We start from the raw sequence: 15,680 nt of genomic DNA on the forward strand, positions 1-15,680 counted from the left end.
GGTTAGAAGCAGCCAAATAAAAACTGTCTAAAGAATGAACAGTAAGGTTACTTACTCGAGAAGCGTTGCTGTTTCTTGCTGCAAGCTTATCTCTGCAATGACAGACTGTACAAAATCAAACAGTTAATTGCTGCACATAACGACAGGTATATATTTTCTGAGCCATGCTATTATTGACTTAAAACAAATAAAAACGTACCTGAGCAAAAGCTGTTCGAAGCGATGACCTAATGTACGTATCAGTCCGACTTCGCGCCACATCGATGATTTGTAAGCCGTGTGAATTCATTCAACCTCCGCCTCCGCCGGAGTCAGTAGCATCGCCAACACCACCAGTAGACCGAAATGCTGGTTGGAGTGACAAAATGGTTGAAAAGTTCGATTTTTTTTTTCACTTAAACTCACTGGTTGCCAGGAAAACTATGAAACTTCAATCAAAAGTCATCAAAACACGTCCTTTCGGCTCTTATACTGCCACCCGGCTCCATCTCCTACGCTGGCTCTGGCCGTCGCTGCTGACACAAATATCTCATTTCTGTTTTAATATAACTCAGGGACTAAAATGGCATTTCATCCTTAAAAATAAAATAACAAATAAAAACGTACCTGAGCAAAAGCTGTTCGAAGCGATGACCTAATGTACGTATCAGTCCGCCTTCGTGCCACATCGATGATTTGTAAGCCGTGTGAATACATTCAACCTCCGCCTCCGCTGGAGTCAGTAGCATCGCCAACACCACCAGTAGACCGAAATGCTGGTTGGAGTGACAAAATGGTTGAAAAGTTCGATTTTTTTTTCACTTAAACTCACTGGTTGTCGGAAAAACTATGAAACCTCAATCAAAAGTCATCAAAACACGTCCTTTCGGCTCTTATACTGCCACCCGGCTCCATCTCCTACGCTGGCTCTGGCTGTCGCTGCTGACACAAATATCTCATTTCTGTTTTAATATAACTCAGGGACTAAAATGGCATTTTACCCTTAAAAATAAAATAAGAAATAAAAACGTACCTGAGCAAAAGCTGTTCGAAGCGATGACCTAATGTACGTATCAGTCCGACTCCGCGCCACATCGGTATCATTTTTCCGTCTTCGGCCAGACCTTTGTTAACAGCTGGGACAGGGGCTGTTTTGGTGGCATTTTGTTGACTCGAACCAGCTTTTACATGGCTGCCTTGGACGGCTCTAGTGTAATTAAACCCAACTGTTTTCGGAGCAATTTTAGGGGCCTGATTAGCAGCTTTCTTCAACCCCTTTGAAGGGTGCTGCTGGTCAACGTTAAGACCTGAAGCTAATAATTATTCAAATATTTCAGCTCTGAAGCTGATAATTAGTGTGTTCGACGTACTAAAATATTGAAAGAGTCAATATTGAACATAGTTATTAATAGCGAATAGTGGACAATAGCGACACGCTACCTATACGCTACGTAGCGATAGCGATGAAATAGCGGGCGCTATTTTATGTTTAGCGACACACTTGGAAAAAATTTTAGAAATAATTATATGTATATTATATCCAAATAAGCTGTGTTATATGATGTTTTATAGGTATGATTTTAAAAAAACTAAAATCCTGCTATTTTACACTTATAAAATCCCGCTATTTGTATTAAAGCACGGGAAAAAACAAAAAAAACCCTAAGAGCCCGTTATTTGCTTGCTGTGGAGCCGCCAAAATTAAATGGCGACACATGAGTGATACGCTACGCTATTCGCTATAGCGCTCGCTTTGAGCGCTATCAATAACTATGATATTGAAATCAACTCTGAAGCTGATAATTAGTGGTACAACGCTCATTGCCGACATTATCCTGAGTGTAAAGGTCCAAGGCTTCACCAATGATGTCATTGTTTCTAATACTCGCATCAAAATCTAACACCGAGAACCGGGTTGGTTCCGTATTATCAATGCCCAACGCAGCAAACCTGTTCGAGATCGCCAGACCTTTGTTAACAGCTGGGACAGGGGCTGTTTTGGTGGCATTTTGTTGACTCGAACCAGCTTTTACATGGCTGCCTTGGACGGCTCTGGTGTAATTAAACCCAACTGTTTTCGGAGCAATTTTAGGGGCCTGATTAGCAGCTTTCTTCAACCCCTTTGAAGGGTGCTGCTGGTCAACGTTAAGACCTGAAGCTGATAATTATTCAAATATTTCAGCTCTGAAGCTGATAATTAGTGTGTTCGACGTACTAAAATATTGAAAGAGTCAATATTGAACATAGTTATTAATAGCGAATAGTGGACAATAGCGACACGCTACCTATACGCTACGTAGCGATAGCGATGAAATAGCGGGCGCTATTTTATGTTTAGCGACACACTTGGAAAAAATTTTAGAAATATTTATATGTATATTATATCTAAATAAGCTGTGTTATATGATGTTTTATACGTATGCTTTAAAAAAACTAAAATCCTGCTATTTTACACTTATAAAATCCCGCTATTTGTATTAAAGCACGGAAAAAACAAAAAAAAAACCCTAAGAGCCCGTTTTTTGCTTGCTGTGGAGCCGCCAAAATTAAATAGCGACACATGAGTGATACGCTACGCTATTCGCTATAGCGCTCGCTATGAGCGCTATCAATAACTATGATATTGAAATCAACTCTGAAGCTGGTATTAATAGCGAATAGTGGACAATAGCGACACGCTACCTATACGCTACGTAGCGATAGCGATGAAATAGCGGGCGCTATTTTATGTTTAGCGACACACTTGGAAAAAATTTTAGAAATATTTATATGTATATTATATCTAAATAAGCTGTGTTATATGATGTTTTATACGTATGCTTTAAAAAAACTAAAATCCTGCTATTTTACACTTATAAAATCCCGCTATTTGTATTAAAGCACGGAAAAAACAAAAAAAAAACCCTAAGAGCCCGTTTTTTGCTTGCTGTGGAGCCGCCAAAATTAAATAGCGACACATGAGTGATACGCTACGCTATTCGCTATAGCGCTCGCTATGAGCGCTATCAATAACTATGATATTGAAATCAACTCTGAAGCTGGTACGAAAGAGTCAATATTTGACTTAAAAGAAGTTGCAGCACTCAGTACTATACCAGGAGGTCTGCCTGGGTCATCCATACTCTTTCGAGTCATAACGCGAACATGATCAGCCCAATTCCCAGACAAAGTTGTCCATGTATGTGCGGTTGAAGCTCCAAAACCGCTGCAAAAGCTCAGAACCATTCTCTCAGCCAGGTTCAACATACTCTTTCTCCCTTCTGGAGTGGTTATAACTGTGAAATGAAACAAACCCTTTGTTAAATAATCATGTATTTATCAAATATATTCGTATTATATGTGTTAATCAGACTACTATTAAGGTAGAAATCCTAACTATTACTTTGTTAATACTTACCTCCAGCATCTCCTGAAGGAATGTTGTTAGCCATTACGCTTGCAAGCCGTTCACATCGCCTATCTAAAGTTGCCACCCATCGCTTTGCCCCAAACGCCAGACCAGAGTTCACCAGTAACTAATAGATATTGTGAACAGCTCTATCATCAAATTCAACATGTTCAACCCATGTTACCTACAAAATCAAACAGTTAATTGCTGCACATAAAATAGCGCCCGCTATTTCATCGCTATCGCTACGTAGCGTATAGGTAGCGTGTCGCTATTGTCCACTATTCGCTATTAATACCAGCTTCAGAGTTGATTGTAAACCAAAAATCAAACAATTAATTGCTGCAATGACAGACTGTACAAAATCAAACAGTTAATTGCTGCACATAACGACAGGTATATATTTTCTGAGCCATGCTATTATTGACTTAAAACAAATAAAAACGTACCTGAGCAAAAGCTGTTCGAAGCGATGACCTAATGTACGTATCAGTCCGACTTCGCGCCACATCGATGATTTGTAAGCCGTGTGAATTCATTCAACCTCCGCCTCCGCCGGAGTCAGTAGCATCGCCAACACCACCAGTAGACCGAAATGCTGGTTGGAGTGACAAAATGGTTGAAAAGTTCGATTTTTTTTTTTTCACTTAAACTCACTGGTTGCCAGAAAAACTATGAAACTTCAATCAAAAGTCATCAAAACACGTCCTTTCGGCTCTTATACTGCCACCCGGCTCCATCTCCTACGCTGGCTCTGGCCGTCGCTGCTGACACAAATATCTCATTTCTGTTTTAATATAACTCAGGGACTAAAATGGCATTTCATCCTTAAAAATAAAATAACAAATAAAAACGTACCTGAGCAAAAGCTGTTCGAAGCGATGACCTAATGTACGTATCAGTCCGCCTTCGCGCCACATCGATGATTTGTAAGCCGTGTGAATACATTCAACCTCCGCCCCCGCCGGAGTCAGTAGCATCGCCAACACCACCAGTAGACCGAAATGCTGGTTGGAGTGACAAAATGGTTGAAAAGTTCGATTTTTTTTTTCACTTAAACTCACTGGTTGTCGGAAAAACTATGAAACCTCAATCAAAAGTCATCAAAACACGTCCTTTCGGCTCTTATACTGCCACCCGGCTCCATCTCCTACGCTGGCTCTGGCCGTCACTGCTGATTTTCACACAGACATTTCATCGAGCACCTTGTATGCAAAATTTGAAAGACAATCAAACAATGCAAAGTGACACTCAATTTAGCCCCATAAGCATAAGTTTATAAAACAAATCAGTAAATAAAACATCTCTGAAGCGCATAACGAACCTGTATATAAAATCTGAAAGGAGCTTCAATCGCAACAAAAGCTTCGCTACAACACATCGTTCGTCAACAGTCTCTTTCATAACAACCATAGGGACACTGAAAGGTATCCCTTGAATTTAAAAGAAATAAATGTAACGTTTTACAAATACTAAGTTAAATCAACCTTACCGTTTACTCATTTTTGTTTCAATGGCATCAGCATCCACTGCAATTCCAAAGTACGCCAAGACAGGGTGCAATGATACGTGCGGGAAGGTGACGATTCCATACCCTTTTGGAATTGGTGCGGATTGTTCTCTCAATCAATGGTACATCGTTGATTGCAACAACTCCACACCATATCTGTCTGCAGTCAGCCACCTAGAAGTCTTGGGGGTAGACTTAGAAGATCAGATAGTCACTGTTAGTATGCCCAATGAGTATCGATCTGGGTAAGAGGCCCTTCTTGATTGATTATTAGGGACATTGAAAGCTAGTGTGGTGATTTGGGTGGGTTTGAGAGAGCGATAGGGACCAGAGAAATATGAAAGGTCAATCCTTATTTTGAATAAACATTTTATATAATCATAACTAATCACCATCAATTATCATGAATTATAATCCTTAAACACCAATCATTATTAAATTAGTGGAGAGATAGAAGAACCCAATTTATAACAGCCATTAATTTTTGGTTTTAAAATTGAACTTATAACTAAACTTTAGAATATATATAGATATTATAGGCAAGCCCATAAGAAGTCGTGAACCAAGGGTTCCCAAAAAGATATGGTGAGAGTCACCAAAACTTCTTGTATAAAGTTGAGATGTTTAATGTGATCTTATTCACACAATCACACAAAAAACTATAAAGCTAATTTCTTTAAAGCGTTATCATTTTCTTTAGTAAAGTAGAAAGTGAAAGATGATTCACATATGCTTTTATTAAGCAAATTCAATTGTCGTTATTTTGAGTTAAAGTGTATCTATAGCTAAACTCATGAATCTCACCTAAACATCATGTTGTAAAGACAAAAGAGGAGGTATATGGACATAGTGCATCATATGACAATTTTAATAAAGCATGCATAGATAGTAGTTTTGTGTTTCAAGATAGTAAAAATACACATCGATCCACATGTATAGAAAGTTAGACTATCTTCACGGCCCTGTCCACCTTCACGTGAGCTGACAACCCCTCTTTCCTCTCCTCGCACCTCCTTCTCATGAACACATTCTTATAAAAGGATATTCGGGTGCGTCTATCTCTTTCACGTCCTCCCTGTGCGTTTTTGTTTTTTCCACATCGAACGGTCTCCACAAATGACCACGATGGAGACGGTCAAACAGGCATATGACAAATGAAAGTTCTTTTACAATAGATCAACAATTCGTGCACTAGATATTATAGGTGTAACAAATCTTATCAATAAATGTATCTGAAACTAACGAATAACAATAAACCAATGTATCAATAAATGTATCTGGAACTAACCAATAACAATAAACCAATGTCATTAACGACGACTTGACAAAAAACCAACAAACGAAATTGAATAATTCAAAAGTAGACTAAAATTTGAAAACGACATCCAACATATCGTTGTAGAAGATCTTATAAACTACGATTACATTACAAAAATAATACAAAATACATCTATAACATAAAGTACAACTCATTATAACCTAAATTAAAATAATAAAAACACCCTAAATTTAACAAAAATAATTAAACCTAAACAATACATCTTTTACCTACTCTTACCAACCTAACTAAAGTTTTCAAACCGGCCAACCAAAATTGTAACCGAACATGCTCTAGAGTCTAGACTACCAAAACCGGTTCAACCATCTGAACCGAAGCCGTTTGAACTGCCAGGTTATGACCCGGTTCAACTTCTATTTCCTTCCTCTTTCTCATTTCCAACACTTTCCGGTGACTATTCGAATGAACGTCAACGGAAAAAGTCGGGCTACAAGCCGGTCTATACTCCGGATAAAGCCGCCCGGATTTAAACCGGACGCCGCAAGCGTTACATAATGTTTTGGGACCTAATGGACCGGTTCGCCATTGAGGTGTCTTTTGAACTTGACAATGAGTACACCTCCGTTGACTCAACGAATCGCTTGAACCCGGTCCATTCTGGCTGGCTGGACTTTTCCTCTGCTTCTTCGCAGCCGGCGGCTTTTCAAACAACCCGGTGAAATAAACCGGGTTTAGGAAAAGCATAGGAGAGGTTATCGACGAGTCGTGAGAGCTCGAAGAGCTCGACGACGACTCGGTGAGTGAACGCGACCCGCTTGACCAGACTCGACCCGCTTTCCTCGATGGTCCGCTTCGGCACTTTTTCGGAACCGGATAAGGTAATCCCAAAACCGTGAAACTCGGAGCCGAAACATTAGCCACCGGTTCAAACCGGCTCACGGCGGTTCGGTCTGCTCGCTCCGGCAGCTTCACCGCCGGCAGTGGATATAAAATTGGATTCTCCGGTACGGAATCATCCACAATTTGTGATAACCATTCAAGGCTTTCCATATCATCAATCTGAAATAATTAAACAAACAAAAAAGATTCGTAAATAATTAAACCAAAAAAAGTAAATTTATTTGAAAAATTATATAAATTTTCATGCAATAACTATAAAATTATAATTCCTAGATCAAAAAAAGTAAATTTATTTGAAAAATTAAATAAATTTTTATACAATAATTATACATCCTAGATTTTATAAGATAAATACATTTAAAATATACCGTTTAAAGGAACATGTTAATAGTAAGTGTTATGCTTCACAGTTAAAAGTTAAAATCTTGCATGGTGTGTAGATATCGGTGTATTTATCATAAAAAATCTAGAAATTGTTGGTATACTTTTTTAACAACAATTTATAGATTTTTTAGAATAAATATATCAATATTTACACGGTGCAAGATTTTAACTTTTAACCATTAGTTGTGAAGTATATAAAATAACCATAAATTTGGGGTAAAAAAAGTTATCTTAAATTACCGGAACGGGGAGCTGGTCGCCGGTGAGAGACACAAGGTCGCCGGCGGTCGAAAAACTACCAGAATTCATCGAATTGCTATCATTTTCCGACGAAGAAATCGATGCAAACTCCTCCTCGGAGGATTCTCCAACCGAATCACCATCCGGATTACTAAATTCCTTATCAGAGAGGTCTAACAAATCATCAACCCAAACCTCATCACTAGAGACATTAACAACGTTGTTAATTCCACCAACACACCAAAAATCATCAATATAAGCTTGTTGGGTTGACTTCATGCCAATAATTTCCGGTAAAAAACTTGATTTCAATGCTCTTGCTTCAATCCACTCCATTTTTTTTTCAAATTTGAATATAAAAAGGTAAGAAAATTGGTGGGTATTTGATTGGTGAAGGGTACAGAAAAAGCCCCAAGTGAAGAGTTTGAATTGAATGGGTATTATATGAGATTAGAGATTGATAGATACAAGAAGTGTGTATGTATAGGTAGCAGGAGAGAGGGGGGTTGAAAGTTGAATTGCGTGAAGATTACTGATATGAGGGATGATTAATGTGCAATATGATATGGGGGTGGGACTACATGTTTATTTTTATTTATATTCGTTGTTTTTTTTTTTTCGAAAAATAAAAGGTAGATAATAATCAATCATCACAATATCATGCTTTTTTCACAAAGGAAAATTATAATGGAAGATAAACACTTTGGTGTTCATTCCGCGTATTTATTTTGAATTTTATTTTTATTTTAATACCCTTGAATATTAATATTAGACAGGGAGTGGCTAAACCTACACCATATGTACTAAGCGTACCCCATCCCTCGTACGAGTGATGAGAGATGTTACGTTTTTTTAATGTTGAAGACGCTCAATGATTTACGGGTTTGAGTTTAGTTAAAAAAGATTTGTGTTTGTTCTGGGTTAAACTACGAACACGTTTAGATAAACAGACCGTGTCAGTCAACCTAACGGGTTTACGTATTGATATGTTTAATTTGTTTGTATTTAATTTTTTTAAAAATAATGTGTGTGTATTATAAGTTAAATTGGTTGAGTAATTTATGTTGAAAATTAATGATAAAAAATTGAGTAAACGTAATTATTTTATGACATACTGTTTGTGTTTAGTTTACTTTAGTGGTAACAACAATAATAATATTTTTATTACTTTAAAAAATGTTTAAAAATGACATTTTATTTTAAATGTTCTATGTAACTTAGTGGTATACATTTTATTTTTAGTTAGTTGACAAGTTTGAATATTATATGTGTAGGACCATATCAAGGAGAAAGTCTTAGTGTTCTAAATTCTAAACTTAGATTTTTCTTTCATGCTTGACTCAATAGAAGACTTCAACTTTTATCAATTTTTGTTCTGATTTTACGTTTTTTTTTACCGCAAAATAGAGCGTTGTACATCTATATATTAAAAAAAAAAGAGTAATATATGCCGGTGATAGTGAATATGGTCTAAACTTTAAATGTAAAACCTACAAAATTTATGTCGTTTTGGTTATATATGGTAGAGGATCCTGTACATTAATCCAGAAGTGTAAGAAGTGTATTATAACACTATATGACACCATATAAACATTGTGTAACACGATGCAACACCATATAACACTATATAACAAATATAACACTATATTTTGTCTGATAGCATGTCTATGATAAATGTATAGTGTTATATATTGTTATATAGTGTTATATAGTGTTACATAGTTTTATATTGTGTTACATAGTGTTATACGGTGTTTAAATGGTGTTATATAATGTTATATATAGTGTTATAATACACTTCTCACACTTCTGAATTAATGTACACTATCCCTACCCGGTTATATATAATAATCAAATAATGAGTACATAGCATATGGTACGACTTTTTCTATGTGTATATATGTAGCTTTGAAATAATATGAATATTAAAAATGAATTTAATTTTGTATATTCGAATATGTAGAAAACAAAGAAAAGTATTCTTTGAAATGTCCACATATTCTCTTCATAATAAATTCGTATTTTTCACATTGATGGCACCTTGTTTGGTTTAAAATTTAAACCTATATGGCCGCCTTTTGTTTTTGAAAATCGAACATTGTATCCATTATGATTATTAAATTTGAAATAAAAGAATATAATATTTTACTTGTTTCGAATCCGGTTTCAAACCACTCGTAGAATTAAAATATCCTTTTACCGATTAGTAATAAACGTACAACTTGTACGTATTCATGTTAGGTTTCATATTATTAAAATTTTTCATTTCATATAAAATCCATAATCTACATCTACGTCTGTAATTATAAAATGTAGGGTAGACCAAACTAAGTTTTATAAAGGTGACACCGGCAGTGGCGGATCTAGGATTCACGCCAAGCCGTAACGTGTTATAAATAAACCGTAACGAAATCGAAAAAACATCAAATTTTTCCAAAATTTACACTAAAAACGTCAATTTTTTCCGAGCCAAGCCGTAGCGGAGGTTACCCCCCGGTTAAGGCTAGGTCCGCCCCTGGACACCGGTCTAGAGAAGTACATCGACCGTGGTTCATTTTTATAGGAGATGTATGTATCAGTACTACACCGGTCATATGACATATTCATATTCGATAAATAAACTTGCAATATATGTACCTCTCTTTTATTTATATATTTTGTACACTCGAATATGGACACTTTCATATGTGACCTGGTGTATTCCTTGTTATATGATGTCGTGCCTATTATCAAATTTTAGTTATTACTTTTCGGTTAGCGGATTATAATCGTTATAGCTTATCAACTTATCGTTTGTTACATTGTTGTTTGATTATAGGTTTGTTCACATTATTGTTAGTGTATCATTGATGATTATTTATAACGACATAATTGAGGATAAATACAAGAAAACCTAATCAAATGCAATCTCTCATTTACATAAGAGATAATCATAACGTCTATTTAAAAATTAAATGACAAATTTCCCATTTTTCAGGTTTGTAACACGGAAGTCTTAAACATGTCTTAAAAGCTTTGTAGAAACGAACTTAGCGTGTAAACACCCTGGGACACGAGTTCAAAACAAAATTGTAATCAGTGTCATTGTGTTTAGCTCTTTGGTGATAAACTAGAATTTGAGTCATAGCTCGAAATTCAAATTCAGAACTTGATCATGACACACCGGTTGCTTTTTAGACCAATCAAATCTTTTGAAAATTAGTTGCTCCCATCAAATTGTGAAGTCGTGACAAATTATGGTGGGATTATAATCACAGTTTTTGTGAAACTATGTAGATGCTCCTAGTCTTCATGAGAAGTAGGTTTCGTTTGACAATTTGATGAATTAATGTAGGAATTGCTCTTGTCTTATAAATATCTCTACGGAGTCTTTATCGGCCTATGATCATGAAATGACTTCAAGAAAATTTATCAAAGTAAAATTTTATTGTGCCTTCAAGTTAAAATCTCCTTACAAAATATTAACATGAAATACAAATGATAATATAAGGCAGGAAAATTGGTATTTAATAAACCAACCTTTGCCCAATTGGTAAATAATAATTCAACCTACAGAATTGGTATATAATAATCCTACCTATCAATATGTTGGTACTCAATGAACCTCCGTTAGTTTTTTTTAACTGAAGTTAGTTTTTAAGTATTATTTATTACACAAACAGTCCCTGTAGTTGTAATTTACTAGTTTTAATTATGAGTTAATAGCCAAAATGGTCCCTGAGGTTAATAGCCACAACACCGCCACCACCACCACCACCACCGCTGCCGCCACCATCACCACCGCCACAGCACCGCCACCACCGCATCGCCACCACCACCACCACCATCGCCACAGCACCTCCACCACCGTAACCATCTCCACAGCACCACCACCACCACCGCACCGCCACCACCACCACCACCACCGTCGCTAGAGCTGTTGGATCTGTGATGTTTTTGGTCAGTCATCGCCTGTTGCTGCATCTGAATTCAAACCCCTTAGGCGTCGATGATCAAAGACAGAGATGGTGGTGGTGGCGGTGCGGTGGTGGTGGTGGTGGCGGTGCAGTGGTGGTGGTGGCGGTGCTGTGGCGATGGTGGTGGTGGTGGTGGCGATGGTGGTGGTGGTGGTGGCGGTGCGGTGGTGGTGATGGCGGTGCTGTGGTGGTGGTGGCGGTACTGTGATGGTGGTGGTGGTGGCGATGGTGGTGGTGGTGGTGGTGGTGCGGTGGTGGTGGTGGTGGTGGCGGTGGTGGTGGTGATGGTGGTGGTGGCGGTACTGTGGCGGTGGTGGTGGTGGCGGTGGCGGTGGTGGTGGTGGCGGTGGTGGCGGTGGCGGTGCTGTGGCTATTAACCTCAGGGACCATTTTGGCTATTAACTCATAGTTAAAACTAGTAAATTACAACTACAGGGACTGTTTGTGTAATAAATAAAACTTAAAAACTAACTTCAGTTAAAAAAAACTAACGGGGGTTCATTGAGTACCAACATATTGATAGGTAGGATTATTATATACCAATTCTGTAGGTTGGATTATTATTTACCAACTGGGCAAAGGTTGGTTTATTAAATACCAATTTTCCTATAAGGAATTATATAGGAACACCACGGAGATATTATCTTTCGAGTAAAGGGCAATTTTCGTCCCTGTGGTTTAAGGGCAGAGTTATAATGAGTCTTCACAAAAAAGATTTGGAGGTTACACTAACATAAAAATGGAGGTTCAATTTACAGCCAATCTCACAAATATTCTTATTTTTCTCTTTCCTCTAATCACAACAATTTATAGTCACTCTCACAAATATAGAGGTTACACTAACATAAAAATGGAGGTTCAATTGTGAATGCTCTTAGTCATTCCTCTCCATCTTAATTTGCTTCCCTGCCTAACCCGATCCTCCTCCTCCTTTTTTGATTACTCCCTTGTATAACCTTCACCGTCGAGCACCCACAACACCACCACAACCTGTCACAACCATGCCATTCCAAGCTCAGGCCACAATGGATAACAACCGTCTGGTAGGTAGTGAACTTAATTTTTATTATATTAGTAAAATACCAATTGATTAGTATTATGTTTGATGAGTGGTGTAATTATTTTGGTTATTGGAGCTATTTTGGTTAGTATACATTGATTGGTTTACTTATTCTGGTTAAAAACACGTTGACTAGTTTTATTATTTTGGTTAATACCTAGGATCAGGCTGGCGGGTACTTTGACCCATCTGCTTGTGCAAGTTCGTGTGGTTATGAGGTTTTTGAACAACATGACGTTGAATTGGACGTAAGTGTACAATCCCATCGCCGTCTCCAACTAGATGATATAACTTTTGTTTAATGTCAATGTTATGACTTATGGTATGTGTTAATGTTAAGGTTATGACTTTTGGTAGGTGATTTTGTTGATTAACTTAAATGTTATGAAATGTTTATGTAATATAATTTTAGAAATATTAATATATTTCATATTCGCAAACTACGCATTTTAAATACGATTTTGCTACGCATTAAATACCATAGGGACGTAGAATAAAAAGTATTGTATTTGAATTTGGCGGGTAGAAAACTGTTAAGCTCATTGGACTCAAAGAATAATAGGTTTTAGACCATAGGAGCGCGGTTGATGTGGAGGAAAAAGGTAATATGGTCAATTCAGTTACTTTAACTAACATAGTTAGAAGCGGGGACACAAAATGTAGCTCTTTTGAACAGGTGGGGACTTCGGCTTCTAAATCTTTCATACGGGGATTCATCGTGACTCGGCCCCTAAATCACAGGAACGCAAATTGCACTTTACTCATATCATATTTAATAAAACAATGATCATATCAGTATAATGCATGAGAGTTTTGCACATAAACATTTAATCACACAAACATAAATTTATAAAAGACTGAATCAATTAGCTCATCTATATATATTAATAAAGGAGATGATTTGGGCTATTTGTCTTTGAATGGTGGAGCCATTTTGCTTATGTGGCATTTATTGGTTTAGTGTAGGATGATTTTGGGAGGGAATCCATCTCAATACACAATTTTTCTTCTTGGACGCGGGATCCGGTTGAGGATTCGGGTCACCCAGTAATAAAAACGGATCCCTTATATTCTTTGAACGCTTTCTTCCTTCAGACATATTTGTACGCTTCTTTTCCTAAACCCTAGAGAGCCTTCGTCTCCATTTCCATTCTCCAACTGCATTCGGGTTTAAAGCATTTGCATACGAACGACTGAGTTATGTCTAACCTTCCTAATACCAAATCCTCTTTCAATTATATTCATTCTTCCTAATCGGTTTAATCCTCCCCATCGATCTATGATTTTTATTGTTGATTCCATCTACGAAAATGCTGATAGAAACAAATTCCGGCGAAAGCTAAGGTTCTGGAAAATTTAGTAGTGATCTAAAGTCATCGTCACTTATTTTACTTAAGGAATCGGTATGATCTTCTCTATTTGTTTGGTTAGTTTAATTTTCTTTGTTATTTTTTATACTTATAGTCAGGATTTGTTAGGTTTAGTTGATGAAAATGCCAATAGAAACAGATTCCGGCGAAAGCTAGGGTTCCGGCGAAGTTAATAGTGATCTGGATTCGTCGTCACTGATGTTAGGCCCTAAAGTGTAAGACTGACGCATCAAATTAATCCAACGGGCTATGGTTACGAACTGGGCTTTACCGGGTTAGTTTATATTAGGTTTTGGACCTTTACAGGTCACTTGGGCCAAGCTTTAGGCCATGTGGGCCAAGCAGGCCCAAGGGGAGCCCATGTAGGGACTTGGGCTTAAGTTAGTATATAAACAAGTTTACAACTTGTTTTAGGGTTTGAACTTCATTGTTACAGAATTCCTAGAGAGAGCTAGAGGAAGGCGATTTGGTAGTGATCACTTGTACTAGACGGTTTTGCTTATTCAAGTAATAGAATCGTGTGCAAGTGGTTAAAGGTGATTCGTTGTGTTCTTCGTTTTTCATATTTTTCGATTTTCTTGAATAATCTTGTGATTGGATTCCGCACTTTCACAAGATTAGGTTTGATATCATTGAAAGATCCGTTTCACGGGACTTACAAGTGGTATCAGAGCCATTAGAACCTGTTTCTAGGCTCGGTTTGATATCAAATATTCAAGATTTGAAATTTTTGTTCATCGTGTTCTTCACGTTCTTGGTAGTGTTCATCAAATATTTGTCAAAAATCATTGTATTTTGGTGTGTCAATTTTGTTTGAAACTGTTAAAAGATATCAAACGAATTTGGCATCTCAAAAGGAATATTTTTTTTTCTATTGAACGATTTCATTTTCCTTATTTTTGGGAGAATTGGTTTGACAAATTTTCGGAACAAAATCTTTTGGAATACTCGAATTTCATTACTTTCCATATAGTGGTTTTGAGTCCACTGTTTCCGATTATAATATCAAAGGTTTCGAGTCCCATCATTTCATCACAGTCTCGAGTCGCAATCTCTTCAACCATCATCACAGCAGCTCTTGTGGTCTCGAGTCACCTCCACAGCCGCAATCAAGATCTCGGTTCATCACGGTTTCGGTCTCGACTCATCACCCTCTCACCGTCTCGAGTCGCAATCACGGTTCCGAATTACGGTTTCGAGTTTCACTTCATCTGAGTCGCAACAACGAGAAACACCTCCACTCGCAACCTCCACTCGCAACCAGGTTTCAAGTTCACTACAGATCTCGACTCAATCACAATCTTGGTCTCGAGTTGTTTTGAGTCGCAACCACGGGTTACACCATCACCGTTCCAAGTCATTCATTCAGACTCGCAACCGTTCAGACTCGCAACTACGGTTCCGAGTCGCAACCGACATCTCGACTCATCGTGTTTTGCTTTCGAGTCGCAATCATCAGAGTTCTCGAGTCAGCCGGCCTTGACTCGCAACCTCGATTACGAGTCGCAACCCTCACACCACACGGTCTCTGATCACGTTTCTGGTTGCAAGTCGACACCTTCGTTCACCTTCACCGAACATCACCTGCAACCTCCATTAATAACCTCCACCATC

General features: G+C 37.6%; 1 protein-coding gene and 1 long non-coding RNA gene across 2 annotated transcripts; both read right to left on the minus strand.

Moving 5' to 3' along the window:
• Nucleotides 1–3,718: 3,718 nt before the first annotated feature.
• LOC118487595 lies at nt 3,719–5,255 on the minus strand. Its single transcript, XR_004882004.1, has 4 exons — nt 4,860–5,255; nt 4,692–4,787; nt 4,226–4,572; nt 3,719–4,131 (listed from the first exon to the last, which is right to left on the minus strand). It is a non-coding gene; the product is annotated as an uncharacterized LOC118487595 (long non-coding RNA).
• A 988-nt stretch (nt 5,256–6,243) lies between these two features.
• On the minus strand, nt 6,244–8,280 carry LOC110911594 (GATA transcription factor 7). The gene is made up of 2 exons (XM_022156215.2): nt 7,681–8,280; nt 6,244–7,215 (listed from the first exon to the last, which is right to left on the minus strand). Exons 1-2 carry the CDS (start codon nt 8,014–8,016, stop codon nt 6,496–6,498), a joined length of 1,056 nt encoding a protein of 351 aa, XP_022011907.1. The 5' UTR covers nt 8,017–8,280; the 3' UTR covers nt 6,244–6,495.
• Nucleotides 8,281–15,680: the final 7,400 nt, after the last annotated feature.

This window comes from Helianthus annuus, chromosome 15, assembly GCF_002127325.2.
Source record: "Helianthus annuus cultivar XRQ/B chromosome 15, HanXRQr2.0-SUNRISE, whole genome shotgun sequence".
NCBI classification, from domain to species: domain Eukaryota; kingdom Viridiplantae; phylum Streptophyta; class Magnoliopsida; order Asterales; family Asteraceae; genus Helianthus; species Helianthus annuus.